A 17,159-nucleotide genomic window follows, 5' to 3' on the forward strand; every position below is an offset into this window, starting at 1 on the left:
ACATTTGGGGGATAAGTTATTCAAGTACTTTACATATTCAAGGAATCACATAGTTTCAATATTCTTTCTTATCTTCAGTCGGAGTTCACACAGGCTTCTTTTGTCCCTTGTCCTGAGCCTGGGTGTGCACAGGCTTCTGCTGTAAAAACACAAAACTGGTGTTCCTCTCAGTACGAAGGTCATCCTTGGACGCGAGGTTTCCTCGCACAGGCCTTGAGATGGGAGCACACAAAGAGGTTTGAGTCCTTCCTGGCCCACTCCTTGTGCGCAGAGGCTGCGAGGGGGCAGGCGGTGGCACTGCTCCAAGGCAGCGCGTCTGTGGGGCGCCATGACGGCCCTCGGGCTCCAAGCAATTTGAGCACGAGGGACGGGGCCTGCCCTGCATGCAGCTTCACTCGCATCCCCAAGGCAGCCTTGCAACAGCGGAGGAGGAGGGTCAGGTTACAGGTGTGCGGCTCCAGGCCTGAGCTGGGAAGTAAATGAGGCCTCAGGTTCTTGACTCAGGTTTGAATGTAGGCGATGCTCAGGGAAAGCAGAAGTGGGCTACCATCGCTCTGTGTGAGCCAGGAACACAACCGCTGTAGGTGGGCTCAAGCTGCAAGTAAAATGAGCCACACATACGCAGCGGACACAGTCTGTCACACATACGGCTCTCTTTCCATCTCTGTTTCCTACGACTGTTTATTTAGGAAATATAAGCAATTTTACAAATCATTACAAGTACCAAAAAGCAGCATTAACACATATAAAACGGGCTTCTTACGTGAGGGACAGGGATGGAGGTGCGTTTTGTCATGGTGGTAGCAGGTCCCAGTAGGTAGAAGCATAGTGCTCCTGGGGCTTTTCCTGAACGAGTGGCTATTCCACCGTTCACTCCTCTGCAGTGACACCCCAGGAGTACGGGTGGCGATTGCATATAACCATGGCCCAGCAGCGGGGGTGAGGCTGGGACGCACGGCAGACAGCAGTCACGCTAACCAATCCCCACACTGACACTGGCTGCGTTACGCACTTTTACTCCTTCCCTACAGGTCCCTCAGGGCTTGCCGGGGGGAACCTCTCTCCCCAGGGAAAGCCTGTCATTCTTCTGCAGAAGAAAACCTGACTTCACGTGTGAGGGATGTTTTTGTAACTACCAGATTGTAACTCACTGCAGCTGCCCAGACAACATCCAGTTTAGGCCCAGAGGAGCTTCTGCAGAGCAGCCTTTGCCACCTCCACTGGCTGCCTGTTTCGGATATGCTGTCACCGCCTGGGCAAGGAGACCCCAGGCAGGGCTGGGGAGGTCACGCGAAGGGCCCCAGCCAGCATAAGGGCTGCCTGGAAGAAGGAGCTGCAGCTTTTGCAGGGGACGTGGCCCAGTGCTGACCAAGCGAGGTTTCCGTCTGGTCAGCGGTTTGGCTCTCTGGCCCTTGTGCTGGCAGAGGGGAAGGGCTGGAGTGAGGTGAGGAGAGGGGAGCAGTGGGGCTGCAGGATGGGCGGCAGCGCTGGCGTGCAGCGGGTCACTCGCCCCTGGACTGTGGCTGCAGGGGGCTGAACCCAGACTTGTGTTTCTGTAGTATCACGAGCTGCTCGTTCTACTTGCAGAGAACACCTTGGGCTTGGGTTGGGAAAGCGACAGGCATGATTTGTAGAAGCATTTGCTTGTGTTGCACCTGACAAGAATGTTTAAGTGGTGGGAGAGAATGTGACTGGCCACACTATCCCTGAGGAACTGACTCAGTGTGGAAGGTGTCAGCAAAGCTGGTTTGAATATAACAAAACACACAGAAAGGGCGATGGGCAGATGGGGAAACGATGTCCCTAGGAGGGGCACGAGCCCTGCATGCAAATGGTGAGCTATGCTGGAATTGCACCAGGACAGGACTAAGAACCAAATACTCCTAGTGGTAGCACATCCATGACCAGGTAATCACTTGATAACCCTCAAGTTGCTTTCAAGCAGGAAGTGTTGTGGGTAGGGCAACAGTCTGTCATGGTGACCAGAGTAATGACAGGCTTTCCCTGGGGAGAGAGGTTCCCCCAGTCAGGGGGGAGCCCTGAGGGACCTGTAGGGAAGGAGTAAAAGTGCGTAACGCAGCCAGTGTCAGCTTGGGGATTGGTTAGCGTGACTGCTGTCTGCCGTGCGTCCCAGGCTCACCCCCGCTGCTGGGCCGTGGTTATATGCAATCGTCACCATACTCCTGGGGTGTCACTGCAGAGGAGTGAACGGCGTTCAGGAAAATTCCCCTTCCTCAAGTGAGGGAAGCTGGGCCGACGAGCCACATCCTTCCCCTTGGAACTGAACAACGCAGTGCTCAGCACTCCTCGCGTCCCGTGCCACGGACAGCAGAGGTCAGTACCAATCCATAGCGTGAGCACAACCAATTTAGGTTGTATTTTTGTGGGGAGAGTGGAGAAGAGCCATCTTGAGCCACACCAGTCACACTTAGAGACTGGGCCCTGGCTGCCCCAGCCCTTGCTAGCATCTGAGAGCTCTCTAAGTCGAATGAGGATTGTCTCTCTTCTTCCCAATCCAAAATGCTGCTTCTGCTGAAGGAACAAATATGTATTTGTGCAGGGCGTAACTTCCACTAGCCCAGGGCCAACTGCTGATCTTTGCACCATCCTAATATTTTGGCTTAGTGGAAACCATACATGAATTCCTTCTGCATCAAGATCAGAGACACAGGCCCAGGACTTTCTGCTGGCTAACATCAGAACCGATGTGTCTGTGCTAGCTGTTTTACTGCACTGCTAACATTCTGCAGAAAACAGGGGTGCAGTTTAGGAACAGGAGGGGTATCCCAGAGCAATGCTTGTCTAGGCCATAATCCTTCTTTTTGCTCGTGACCATGTAACTGCTCTGAATGCTCCAACTCATCTGTTTGTGTCTTCCATGCTTTTTCATCTTTGAATTCCCACCCGTTTGTTAAGTTGCACGGTCTCTTCACTTGTGTTCTGCACAGATGCTTCCTGCAAGGCCAGCAAACCTAGAGCTTGCCTTTCAAACACTCTGCGTTTTGCCCCAAAGCTGAACGGGTTCCAACACCCATCTTTTGCCATGCTTTAGGGAAGAAAGTCCAGTCAATACAAAAAAAGAGAATTCTTAGAACAAAAGGCTGTTTTACGATGAATGCCTTGTTTCCTCCTGTGAGGTGCCCTGCGGACCCGAGCCAGGGAAGATGTGCAGCTGACACGGGACCACAGTTACCAGCAAAAAGCCTTCAAGAGAAAATCAGGGTCAGCACAAGGAACAGGCACCGCATCAGCCCGAATTCCAAGACTGCCTGGGGGTGTTACATGGTACCTGCCTGACCCACCCCCCCAAAAAAATTTACAAATTTAACTCCAGGCAGTAACTGGAACATGAAGCCCCAAAAACCCAGCAGACACCGAAGCCACCCAAACACCTGACAAATACTGGTTTGTCCGTAACAAACCCTGGGTGATGCTTTTCAAGTGAACTGTGCGTTCTGCAGACAGGCAGCTACTGGTTTTACTACTTTTTACAAAATATTTATGCATGTTTAGAGCCAGGCTCACAGAGATTTCAGGGAGCACTCACACACACAGAATCTGGCCCAGTATTCTGACTGATCAGCTGTTGCTGTGGGTAGCAGGGTTAACCAGCGTCTCAAAACGGAACAACTGAGGTACGTACGGGACCTTGGCGAAGCTGCATCTCCCTCAGTTCAGGGCATGGCAGTGTTTCTTCTCAGCTGCCTTTGGGCACACCTCCCTCTCGGCACCCAGCAACATGTCACATCAAACGCTTGTTTCTTTTCTCATAAAAATCTTTGTTCCTTCTACCCAGGACCTTTTCACCGGAACCTGCTGACAGCATTTCTGCCCATCGGGAATAGAAGCCATGCCTTGAACCTGCACGTACTCTGAATCTAGCTGACTGCTTTGTCTCCTCTCCCAGACACAGCTTTTATTTCGATTGATGCTCTTCTTTGTGCAGGCCTGCTGCCTTCCAGGACAGGTTTACGTCCAGGAGAACTCTGTGTGTGGCTTGTTCACCTCTGAAGAAAGCATAAAGCTATTTTTCAAGACTGTACCTCAACCCTGCTCTTGGAGAAGCACGTTCGTTTCAGGGAGGTCATCTCAGCTCCTTGACACTGTTTCCAGGCAGCTGAGCCTGTGTATTCTGGAGATCCCATGTGACAGGCCGTCACGTCCGACAAACGCGTCTCCGACCGCAGATGGGGCAGCTGAAGCATTTGTGCCTGCCGCAGTAGGGATCTGGCCCTCAGCTGAAGTCCCTCGCTCTTACTCCCTTTTCCCGAAGCGCCAACGTGTAAACAATCCGCCACGCGTCAGCCAGCTCTAACACACACCAGCTTCTGCGTCATGCGTCGTTACGGCGGCGTTCACGTGGAGATAGGTACGCATTTAGTGAGTAGTAAGACACCGCGCGTCCCGTCCTTGGGCTGGGCTGACAAACGACTGCTGACTGCGCAAAAGTGAGGTTTCCCTTCTGGTTTTCCCCTCCCGACTCCACAGCTATGGAGCAGCATCCCCCCAGGCAGTTCTGTTTGTGTACCTGAATTTCAGCTGCCAACACACCGGGGACTGAGGTGTCATCCTTAAGACATCGCATCCCTGTCCGTCTCTGGAGCTCATTTTCACCCCGGCCAGCGGACCTTTGTCTTTTCAGCCCAAAGAAGAGGTCTCGGCACCCAGAAGGCGCTGGGGGAGGCAAGGAGGCCAGGACTGTTCGAGTAAAGCAAGTTGATACCGAATCCTTGACATGCTCTTATCTCCCAACGTACTTTGTGCCACACGCTTTTGTCTTTGCTGCCGGCCAGTCGGGCCGATGGCGCAACTCCAGCGTTAGTCTCCATGTGTACATTGCCCAGCTGAGTAAAGGGATGGCACATGAAGGGTGTAAGAAGAGTGTAAGAAAACCAGCACCACTGCTGACACCTTCATTTAGCAGCTGCTGACACAACTGCCGACCGGCTCCTCTGCCACCGTCAGAAGAGGCTGTCTGCAGAGATCCACGCGGATACCCGGCCACCGCTGTGGATCAGAGCACAGAGCGACCAACCTGGTTACCAGCGTTTCCAATCCTCCCCCCAGGCTGCCTTTGGTTCCGCAACTCTCAGCGACTCTGGATTCAAGGCATCCCCGAGGCGTGTCAGAAGCCTTTCAGTCCTACATTCGCTTCTGGAGCGCCAGGGCTGAAGGGCTGTGCTGCAGACTGCTCTGCTCTCAGCGGCTGACAGGGCTCAGAGTGCTGAAAAGCCCCACGGGCGTGCCTTCGGAACGCTGCAGCCAGGCCCTGGCAGTGTGCGCTGACTGCCCCAGCGCCCGCGGCTTCCCTGGAATCAAACCCTTGCCTCTCCCTCGGATCAAGTACTTGACTGGCGCTGGACGTGACCACAGCCAGTGCAGGTGGGTGCGTGTCAGCCTGTGCTGCTGCTCTTCACGTGGCACGAGAAAGCGCACATCAGGAAGGTGGAAGGTGGCACAACAGCTACGATCCCAGCATCTGACAGATGGTACAGGCAGGCTTTACATAAAATTGGAATTTTCAGCCTCAGATCTGCAGGTAGAGTAATTTTGATTTTTGTCCTATTTTATGATTAAAGTAGAGGCTATAAACTGTTCTTATTAAATAAAGAATGAGCATTGGAGCAATCTAGGGATTGGTTGCTAGTTGAGGTAATTGGTTGCTTCATTCTAAAAAAATAAAAATTTGATATCAAGCAGAATGGGGTGGGAAGGGGCTTTTTTTTTTTTCCCCAAACGTGTCTTGGTTTATCCTCTGGAAATCCAGCATGGACAAGAGGGGGGGTGAAAGGGCCAGCTGATCTCACAGCCCCTGCTGCTGAGTGTGCGTTCCTCATAGGGCAGAGCACAAGGGATGCTCACAGAAGGGTCCACCCTGAAGCAAACAACAAGTCTCTTGCTTGGCAAAGTGAAGCCCAACCTAACCCAGTTCGAGGCATCCCACACAGGCATGAAATCCCAGAGGCACCACTGCCTCCGCAGCAACCTCCAGCTACCCATTCCCGAGGTCACAGTTCCAGCAGGAAATAGTCCTTAAGCAGACACCCTGTACTGTAGGCACTGCTCACCCCAGGACTGCGTTCTCTGTTACCTGAAGATTCCCATGGAAAGGCGTGGTCATTTCCGAAACACCATGGTCTGATTCCACCACGTTCGTTAGTCCTGATGCTCAATTCCGTTGCCAGAAGCACAAACGGTCCACAAAATGGCAACTTTCCCCTGGAGCTCTATGCAACCACCACGCTAACCTAACCACATCGTATTTTCTCCGGCACTTTCCGGAACAGCCATTTCTTCAATGGGAAAACAGTAAAGGGATACTGCGAGAGAAACTTCTGCAAGGTTTTCAGCTACAGCAGAGCACTGGGCAAGTTATTTCTGTTTCAAGGTCGTTTGTCTGCCCCCGTTAAAACCGAGCTACAACAGACCAGGTTTTTTCCCCACAGCTTTGACTTAATCTTGGCGTGACACAAAGTCATCTTCCAACAAAAAACCCACCAAAGGTGAAAACCAAACCCCCACCCACAAAACACCCGTTCGGTAATCTCAGTAAATACAGACGAGTCGTACGGAAGCGCACACCCCCCTCACCAACACATGCGTGGTCAGGTTCTCTTCCCCCCGACCAACGCTTTTAGAGAGAAGCCCTGTGCCAGGCGGAAGCTTCTCCAGTAGGTACATTCAGTGTGCACTCTCACGGTTAAAAGAACCGACCAAGCAGCAAACCCAAACCAAAACCCCTGGAGAAACCCAATTCCCACGTGGTGCTGACTCCAGAGAGTCCCACTATGTCACTACCAGCCGCATACAGCTCGCAGGCGTCGCCCCGTGCCCAGGGACTCTGCGCGCTTCTGCCCACAGGAAAATAACACCAGCAGGAAAAAACGGCAGCAGGTTCCTCTCGACGAGGAACGGAGGGAATGCTGCCGCCACCTTTCCGGTGATGGCAGGAGAGTGCTCTCTCCAATACAGAGAGCCAGACCTCCCATCTTCCAGGGCTCCAGAAGTTGCACCTTTGTTGGGCTGCGGAGCCGCGTCACTGTCACCAGGTCACTAACACCTACGCCCTGCCTCAGCAACTGCTCTCTGACGCTGGGGTGCTGCCCCACGAGGAGTGTCCTGCCTTCAGCACACCACCTCTCCCCCTCGGTGGTCTAGTTCACCCTGAGGCGGCACTGCTTTGCCCCCTCTTGCCCCCAGGCTAGGTCCCTAAACAGTCTTGGAGAGAATTCCTAGCCTGTCTGGAAGTTTCCTCATTCCTCAGGTTTCAGCCCGAGCGGAAGCAGCAGCCGGAAGAACCTGCCCAGGGCCAGGCAGTGCGCTTGGTGCTGCGGGGACAGCTGAGCACGGCCGGCAGGGAGCTGACCCGCACCTCGCCTCAGCCCTGCATCTCCCATTCCTGCCCCTGCCAAACCACAACCCGTTTTGACCCTTTACTCACCCAACCGGCAAATCATTTCTGTTTTGGAAAAGGTTTGCAAGAGATTTGAAAAAGGTTGGTTCTCTTTTTGGCAGGAATACCATTTTGATCTGCCTTCTCCTTCCAAACCTGAAAATGCCTGTACAGTAAGAAAACACCATGGCTCCTGCATTTCTTTTTCTAAAGATGGATTTCTCCTGAATAAGAGAACCCATGGATGCAATCAATATCGACCCAGAGGGAAATGAAACTGCAGTTCAAGCTCTCTAAAAACACCAACATTTAATTTTATAACATAACCAGGGGTTTATTCCACAATATAAACTGCAACATTTGATACAAGCTACCCAAAAAAGGAGAAAGCCAAAATACAGCTGTGGCAATTACTTTACAGACCTTTTTTTTTTTCCTCTGTCTTCTACATCAGTGACACTAGGATCTAACATCTGCTTTCTGTACACCCACCAATGCTAGAAGCAACACGCTCTTCGAAATTGCCATTCCAGTCACTGAATCCAGACATAGGAGTTATTGCTCAGATAAATAAACCTACTCTACGAAAAACAAAGTGGAAAAAAACTAAAGTCTCCAAAGAGTTAACAGAGTAAACAGGGATTTCCTCAAAAGAGGATTTATTGGAAAATTCATGGTGCAGGGTTTTTTGCACCTAAACCAAGCTGAATTAAATACGCCGGTAAATCCCAGAGAGGTAATTTAATGCTGTACAATAAAAGGTGCATGTTTCAAATGCCTTCTAAATTGGTGGAAACCCCTGCTAAACAGTCAGCATCTCAAACCTCAACAACCACAAACATATCAAGGGAAAATACAAAAGTGTCAAAAATTGTTTTGAGTTCTGGAAAATGATCCCATAAGGAAAGAAGTAGCACCATTTGCAATCTGGTTTTTAAACCAGCCCCTGTGGCTTTATTGAAAAACTCTGATAACCTTCTTTACTCCAGTCCTGAATGGTTGGTGGGGAGTTTCACTTCCGATGGTGAGAGTCCTTCCCAGTGCAGCTGGCGCAGATGTAGTCCTCCTTCTCTGCCATTTCCGGAGAAATGCCCACACACACCTGGTGGAACCACTGGTTGCAGCTGCCATCGCACTGGACCCAATCCACCTAATGCAGAACAGACATACTGGGGTTCAGAGAAGGGCAGAGCAGACACAGACGGCATTCACTGCTCATGTCTGGGTTCTTCACCCAAGTGAGAAACATCCCATTCTCCAACTGGCTAGTGCTGGATATTCAACTATGCTCACTGTTCTCCGGACTCCTGCGGTCCTGCTCCTCTGAAGCTGAGAGGAGGGCATGCTCCTCTTAGCCCTCCTGTTGCTTTCCCCCCTATAGCAAGATTTGGATGACAATCACAGAATGGTTTGGGTTGGAAGGGACCTCAAAGATCACCTAGTTCCAATCCCCCTGCCATGGGCAGGGACACCTTCCACTAGACCAGGTTGCTCCAAGCCTCCTCCAGCCTGGCCTTGGACACTCCCAGGGATGGGGCATCCACAGCTTCTCTGGGCAACCTGTTCACCACTTCACCACGGCCCTCCCAGGCATTGGGGATGTCCCTCTTCTCCATTTTCTGGTATGGATGGGCCTGTGCAGAGCTCCAAGGCACCGTCCCCACCCACAGAAAGGCTGCAACCCACACAGTCTATCTACACCCACAGTTCAAGAGCAGAGGTGACTGTGCTGTCTGCACAGCCCCACCTCCTCCTCCCCATCCCATGCAGGTGTTTTGATGTCCACCTGCCTCTTGAGCCCCAGCTGCACGGCTGCTCTTGCAGAAGGCGGGAGGGATCATCACTGACCTCGCCCCAGCAGCGGCAGAGGTTGCTAAGTGCCTCGCGCTCTCACTGTAAACAGTATTCCTGCAGTCAACCTGTTTCAGTGCAGCCGGATGCCCTAGATACTGGCTTTTGGAACACCACGGCAGCTCCGCCTCTACTGACCTCATCCCCCTCAGGCTGGAGACAGTTCACAGCAGGGCAGATAGCATCTTCATCCTCAGAGTCCTCCTGCTCAGAGAAGGACACGTCGGAGGGCAGTAAGTGGCTGTCAGCGGAACGCTGCAGCTCAAAGAGCCGCTCCCGTTCTCTCTCCAGTTTGTTAGTGCAGAGATCCTTTGAGTGGTTCAGTTTCAGTTTCTTCTTTTTGGGTGTTCGCATTTTTTTAATTCTTGCTCTCTTCTCGTCACAGAAGCTCTCTCTCTCAAGACGTCGCTTTACTTTTCTCTCCATGTAGCTAACTCCATCCTTTTTTCCTCGGTAACACTCATTCTGCTGGAAAGATATGTTGGGAAAATCCTAAGCATGCAGAACGAACATTTGTTACCCTGTCGTTCCCTTCCCTGCTGCTAGGAATGGGCTTCAGCGAAAGCGCCAGGTGTTTGACAGGGCACTACCTCCTCAGCAGCAGAGGAATGTGGAAGGGGCAGGGTCACACCCCAGTGACAGAATTAATGGAACAAAAGCTTCTCACTTCCTGGCTCTGAGCCCACTGCTTCAGAGGCAGCTCTCTAAGAAAGCCTCTTAAACGCAGGAGAAGCCTCAAATTAGGACAGATGTATTTAAAATACAGACAGTGACCATCAAAAACAGATTCAAATTGCAAAAATGCATTAGGCCACGTATTATATTCAACAGTTAGTAATAAATTGGTTATCAACTTCTTGGCTCCTTTTGAACAAGAAAAACATGTTTTCATGGAAGTACAGAGACACACACAAACCTCTTTGTAAGACTTACGGGTTCAGGCAGAGCCTGTACTCCAGTGTGACCCCAGCCTCACTGCTGTTGTCAGACACTTGCCTTTTCATTTGTCAGTCCAACGGAAGACCTCTGCTCTGTCTGCAAAGCGGGACTCTGCTTCGTGAATAGGATCTGGTACAGCTCCTGTATTTCAGGCAGGGAAACCTGCAGCAGCTGGGCTTCCATCATCAGCTCGTCCAGCTCTGTGCTAATGACTGTTATGAAAGACAGGGAGAGAGGAGAAAAGGAATTCTTCAGTGTCAGCACTGATGAGAACTGCACAGATAATGAAAATTCTTCTCTGGTAGCACATAAAAAAAGAACTGTGAAAGACCTTTTTAAATCTACAACTGTATGAATTATATCTGTTTCCTCTTCGCTGCTCATTTTTAACAGCAGGGTAAAAAAGATAAAGGCTTGCACAGAGGTTACTGTGGCTTAGAACCCTTCCACGCTCGCATTTCTTGCTGGCTGGAGAATAAGCAACTGCCATCATTCTTGGTAGTTTCTCCTGCTTCCTGTGGAAGCGTGATGATCCCCTCACTACGTAACAAGTGGATAGGAGGAACAAACAGTGAAATCCGTAAGTGAAGCCAAGAGAGGAGAGGGAGAAAGGCTGAGAAGATGAGCCTTGCAACAGAGTCCACCCACTGCTGCTATGTGGCTTCAAAACCTGCCTGGGGCTTCTGAAATAGTCCCAGCTGGGGGAGGCCAAAATCACTGTGTAAATAACAGCTATTTAATACGGTATTCAGTACAACGCAAATCCAGCCTGAAAAATAAACAAAGGACTGCCTTGTTTGACTTTAGCTGTAATGTTAAACCAAAGCATCTGGTGTAAAATTAGCATGGACTAAGCTGCACTGTCTTGAAAATATGAAGATAAGATTAGACCTGTGTCCCTGGAGCATTATGCATCAGGAGGAAAGAAACAATAAATAGCTTCTTTTACAGCTGTAAAATGATGCAATTTATAGCATGTCTGTGTTAGTCCAATAACCACAAGGTCTGAGCTTGCAGAACCTGCACTGAGTGACCTGGAGCACAGCAGCAGCTGCTAAAAAAACCTTCAAGACTCTGCACCTCTGTGACAGTTGCTGCACAGCAAAACTCAGATGGTCTCCTGTCCTACGGATGAAGGACCCTGTGGTCTCCAGCACTGCTTCTCTACAGCATTCCCATCCAGCTCCTACAGTTTCAGTGGTCTGTTCCCTGCTCCTGCAGCCTCCGGTGTGCTGCTCCCCCAGGCAGGGGCCAGCTCCCAGCTGGCACCTCTTCTCCTACCACACCCCATCTTTTCATTACACACGGGGGGCAAGTTGAGTCACCGAGAACTTCACCCCTCTGCCAAAGCTAGGCATTAGGTTCCAAAGCTGCTGCACTCCGCAGTCCCATGCCTCCCTGCCTCAGCCATGTCCTGGTGACCAGGACACCCTCTCTTCCCCACCCAACACAAGAGAAAAAAGGAACAACATCATCATCGAAGTGAAGATTACAAACCATGAAGTGGGATGCAGTGCTGTCCTGTAGAAAATGGAGAATGTAAGTATATGGTTCTGTTATCCCAGTCATGAGGCATGGAGAATGACATAGCTCCAATTGTCTGGGAAACCTACAAAAAAAAAACAACCATAATGCATAATTTTTTTTCTCTAAGCATGTAGTTTTGAAGTGTCAAGTAACTGCCATAGAATCAAAACTTGTTTCTATTACAGTTGCTTAAACCTTGTATTCCTGCAAACTGTTAAGTCTAATACACCCAAATCCTTCATCCTGCACCTGGAAAGAGGCAAAACCAGCTTTATGGCCAGAGCTCTTAGCTGTGCGTTATCTCCAGAGATGAGAAACCAGCCCCGGAGCATGCAGAGCATGCTCTACCAGAGGAGAACATGCCAGTGGAGCAGAGAGAACACAGGAGAGGTGCTGGAGGGATAATCCCAGACTCGTGGCAGTGAGGGCTGCTCTGGAATTGACTCTGGGTAAATACTACGTTTTCCTTATGTTCACAATAAAGAAGCGAACTGCCTTGATCTGGTAAGACACCACGCTGTGCGGAAGCACTTCTCCTTACCTCTGCACGCACAGAAGACACCGAAGGCAACACACGCACTCATTTATGCACAGGCCACTTCCGCAAGGCAGCACGTGCCAGGTTTGGACTCACAGGTCCAAAGGCACCTCACCAGGCACTTTCCAAAACACTGTCTACCTCACTACCCAAGTGTCTGGGCCCCTTCCAGACTTTGGCTGTCGTCAGTCCTCAGCTGTTTCAAGAGAAGCTTTCCAACTCATCTAAATGCTCCACATTCTTCACTTTGGGCAGCGCCAGAGAAGCCGAACTCCAGTCGCTACTGCTATGAGCTCCTCTGGGGGAATGAGAGTGCTGGATTACCCCAGTAACAGGGAAAATAGTTACAGGCCAAGACAGCAATGCTGACACACTGGATTCACTGAAGGAACACCTCACATCCACCGAGACTAAAGTTTTGGCTCAGCACCTGTGCTGAGACGGCTCTGGACCTGCCCTCAGCACCACCACCTCCAGGAAGGCTCCTCAGCTCAAGCACAGCGAGGGACCCGAGCTGATGTACATGGCCAGACTCTCTTCCACTGCGCTTCCCAGGGATTTGGGAAATGCAGTCACAAGGACCTGAACTAGCTCTGCTAGTCACCTTGATTTAGGATTTACTGACTTGAGCTCCACACCACACAACATTTAGACTGCTGTCAGCTCTCAAAAACCTCATGGGACCACACTGACCTAATAAAACCGTGCTAATAAAACTCAGCTTACTGTTTCCATTTCTCATCCAAACATCTACTTACACTCCCAAAATTTTGTCCACCTTTTCTTTTTTCAACTATACTAGTTGGTCTAGTAAAAAGATACTTTCAAACCTAAATTACCAGAGAAATTCTCTTAGGTGTCTAAATATAGTTTTAATTTCTAAAACTAGGCTTGTCTAGTTGAAAAATCTGGCCAGCACAGGCGACTGGGTGTAGCTGGGTTACCCGAGAAGCAGCTACAGTACCTCTTCGAGCACACGTGGCACATGTTTTAGTTTCCTGCCCACAGACTAACTTTAACAGGGTTGCACTAGCAAAAGTACAGTGCTTCAATCAAAAAGTAAAAGCAACAGAGTGCATTTGATTTTGTGATGTTTTACATTTTTTCTGCTGCAAAGATCTTGTATTTCAGATTTTTCCTAGGTTTGCTACCTCAGGAAAACTATAAACACTTAACCGATTCCCCACTTTCCCTGCGCTTTCTGCCAAAAGATCTTTACTGGACGAAGTTTGAAGCTCCCTCACCATCACACCTGAAACAGTTCCTGCAGCTTAACTCAGCAATAGCAGCAGAATATTCAGCTTGGAGTTCTAGCATGAGAAGGAGCAGTAATAGATGACAACACACTGCTGAAAACAACCTCATCTGTGAGCCAAGCTGGACATTTTGTGCCTCTGTTACTAATTCTCAACACTTAAACTGTACTGAAATGCTTGCAAGAAAAGAATATAAAGACTAATTGAATAGTAAGTGCTCCAGAAACAATAGGTTCGTTAATAGTGTCACATTACAGTGTAGGAGCTGGGAGAAGAGAAAACGGGCCCTTGAGGAACAATTGTTCCCACAACTCCAGCAGACAGAGCACGAAGCAGTTGCTGGAGGACACACACACATCCTGGCTAATCCTCGAGGCAGAGCCCCAACTCCTTAAGTCTGTACAGCAACACATAAACAATCTACCTTGCCAGTATTTGCACGCAGGTACACCAACCCCAACCCAGAGAGGTTCTCGCTGACCACCCACCGCCCAGCAACGCAGCAGCAGCACAGCCTCACCTTGTTTGTCTCCGGCAATTGGCTTGCTGTGGCTTGCCACCTGTTGTACAATAATCCTGAGCCAACTTTGTCTTGTATAAGTTTTAGATTCCCTGAATACAACATTTGTTGTGCTCTGTGCTGCCAGTTCACAGTTCTCTCAATCATGTACCGCAAGGCATCCCCCTCAGGGAGCCTCACACGGATACGCTGCAAGGAGGCCAGCAACGGTAAGATCTTTTCTAAAGGTGGTTTTTCCGACCGATGACAGTGTGGACAGAGCCACACGCGAGGTCCCTGCAAAACGCTGGGCACAGAAACACAGCCGGTATGGAAGAACCCTCTGCAGAGTTCACACTGTATCATGGGAGCAGCCGGCTCCTTCTGGCACAAACAGACTTTCAGTTCAGCGTCCTCTTCACTAGAGAGCACCTTCACTTCGTTTGCGGCTCGCAGAGAACGCAACGCTTCCATCTCCTTTAATCGCGCTTCCCCAAGCGTCGCCATCTAAAAGGGAGTACAAAGAAAGGGATGTCATCTCAAAAGGAACCTCTTCTCACGAGAAACAGGCTGACCTCTGCACAGTCAGTCTTCAGATGTGCCAATGAGTATTTCGGATTGCAGAGCAGCTGCTCACACCTGTACGCCTTCAAGGCTTCGCAGGTCTGAAGCGATGCCACTATGAAGACATGCAGCAGTGAGAAAATGGAAGGACACTGGAGTCACATTAGGCCCAGAGATACAAAGCTTACTCCTTTGAAGAAAATAACCTCCTGACTCCCCTCCTCTCTGTTCCGAGTTGGCCGTGGTTCGTACCACAAAAGCATTACCTTCATTAAACCGCTGATGTTCTGTGGCAAGCACAGACTCGGCTCACAGGTACTTCCCAAGGAACACTCTCCCAAACAGGTAGTCTGGCTCTACAATCGTAAAACGTATCCAGGCAAATTTCAGAAACAGGACTGCATCTCTGATCCTCACCTTACACTCACTGTCAAGCACACAGGGATGTACCCTGACCTCGCTCTGGCATTTGTCAACCCCGAGTGAAACTGAGGTGTGCTCCTGAGCGTGCTGTCTGCCCTTTCCACACCTGCTCATGACCCTCCTCTTCACCAATCCTTCGCACTATCTGCTCCTGAAGACAGCAGTACATTTCAGTTTCATAAAGGCTATTAGTAGCAACTAAATGCTATGTGTTTAATTATGTATATAAAAATAAATGTATACAGGAGGATTTATAAACATAAGACAAACCAGTTATTTCACACATCACAGCTTTGAAATGTGACGACTAGAGAAAAATCAGCTAGGCAGAAGTTAGACAGCTGTGTCCAGCATGGGCAGACATGGGACTCAGGCACGGCACACTACGTTACGTACGCACGGGTGCTGAGCTCTGCAGGTACAGCGCTGGGTTGTCAAAGTACGCAGGCCACCCAGAAAAACAAAACCCTTCACTGTAAGAAATTTCTCGTGTCAGAAGCAAAACTTGTCACACTGAATGGATGTTTTCCTGGGTGCAGCCCATGTGAGTATCCTTCTCTTTCAATACCCCAATCGTTACCAAGGCACTGTCTAGCCAAGAGAAAGGTGGCTGATTCAAAGGGCCTCTTCTCCCTACAGAGCTCGCAGGGACGCAGTCTCTAAGTCTGGATTTCCAGACAGGAGGCCAAAAGGGAAGTACTGAACGTACACATCTCAAGTAGTTGCTATAGGTTAAAACTAAAATGTCCCACACCTGAAAGGACAATTACATTCAAACCCTACAAATCAGTCTACTGCTCCTCATTACTCCTGAGACGTTGTTGAATCTGACCAGGGTAGAAGCTCTGAAATAGGTCTTTTGGGATGAAGCACCAATTCTGCTCCATACAGAGCTAGTGTTTTACTGACTTCATAATGCATGAGTTCCTTTAATTATTTATGGTGCCTGTTTTAATTATAAATGGTGTTGGGTTATCATGTTTTTTGACAGGATCAGACTTGGGAAAACCCAATCTGTAGTAAGGTTTTGTTATGGTGGGGGAAAATAGGTGTCAATTTTTAATCTTCCTATGCTTTGTTAGGCTGCAGGCACTGCCTGGCAAATCATAAGGCAGAAAGACAACCCACTTTTTTCCACTAAAAGCAATTTTGGAGTCTGAAGCAAGCACAGAAGAGCACAGGCCTAGAACTCCATCTGCAGAACAGGAGAGAAGCAGAAAAGAGTGGAAGATAACGCTCCTGCACGAGAGGCAAACATAAACAAAGATTCAGAGAACTCAGAAGAAATTCCAGTTCAAAAAACCTCTGAAATCACATACCGCAGATGCAGTATCTTTGCTCTCAGAGAGAGCTCTTTCTAAGTCACTCAGAGTCTCTAGCTTAGTGCTCCTCTTCTTTCCACTTGGCATTGGCTCCTTCAACTTCTTCTGCTTTCTCTTCAGATTCAGCATTCCAATGTCACACCGGGGACATAACACCTGATGGACACAAAAGCAGCATCGTCTGCAATGTTTCAGATGCATCCATCCCACCCTAATGCGGCCACGTACAACCCGCTAGAACAGGCATTCCAAACCATCAAAGACTTGGGGGACTAGGATGAGGTTACCTGGAAAATGGGGAGAGCTGGAAGGTTAAAAATTCGATTTTATAAAATGGGCAGTCTGCAAATACCTGCATGTTTCATCTAAACTGGGCCAACACACTAACCAGCCTCCACGGGATTTGAGCTGCAAGCTCTAGAAAACAGATTCCAGGGACTGCCCTGCATTCCCATCCACCCTAACAGAGAAAGGAGGGCTGGGGGTAAGAGGGGCTCTGCACAGGCTAGAGAGGGTGGACAGCTCAAGAGCTGCAGGTGTTGACACACATGCAGCAACGAATTTAGAGAGCCAGCTAAAGCAGCTACAGCTCACGCTTCCCACAGCCAACTGTACGGTCTGGCTGTCACCACGCTGAGGGGGCCTGAAGCAGGTATGAACCCACACTCCAGCAACTGCAGCCTGACACACTGAAGTAAATTCAGCGCCACAAATATGTCAGTATTTCCACATTCATATTGAAAATGTCAGACTGTGGCATGGCATGCTCTCATCAGCCATTGGCTAAAGCACAGCTGTATCTTAGTCACAGAATCACTGAGGTTGGAGCAGACCTGTAAGATCACCC

The 17,159-nt window shown here is 49.7% G+C and overlaps 1 protein-coding gene across 1 annotated transcript; it reads right to left on the bottom strand.

Moving 5' to 3' along the window:
- Window positions 1-7,932: 7,932 nt before the first annotated feature.
- LOC104515141 (lysine-specific demethylase 5B-like) lies at window positions 7,933-16,468 on the bottom strand (the record flags this gene model as incomplete). The annotated part of the gene is made up of 6 exons (XM_010159000.1): window positions 7,933-8,543; window positions 9,383-9,709; window positions 10,241-10,395; window positions 11,681-11,792; window positions 14,025-14,510; window positions 16,310-16,468. Coding segments are annotated over 6 exons (1,377 nt in total), but the record flags the coding sequence as incomplete, so codon positions are not given.
- Between the last annotated feature and the right edge of the window lie 691 nt (window positions 16,469-17,159).

The sequence above is a fragment of the Eurypyga helias genome, unplaced genomic scaffold, assembly GCF_000690775.1.
Source record: "Eurypyga helias isolate BGI_N326 unplaced genomic scaffold, ASM69077v1 scaffold34679, whole genome shotgun sequence".
NCBI lineage: Eukaryota > Metazoa > Chordata > Aves > Eurypygiformes > Eurypygidae > Eurypyga > Eurypyga helias.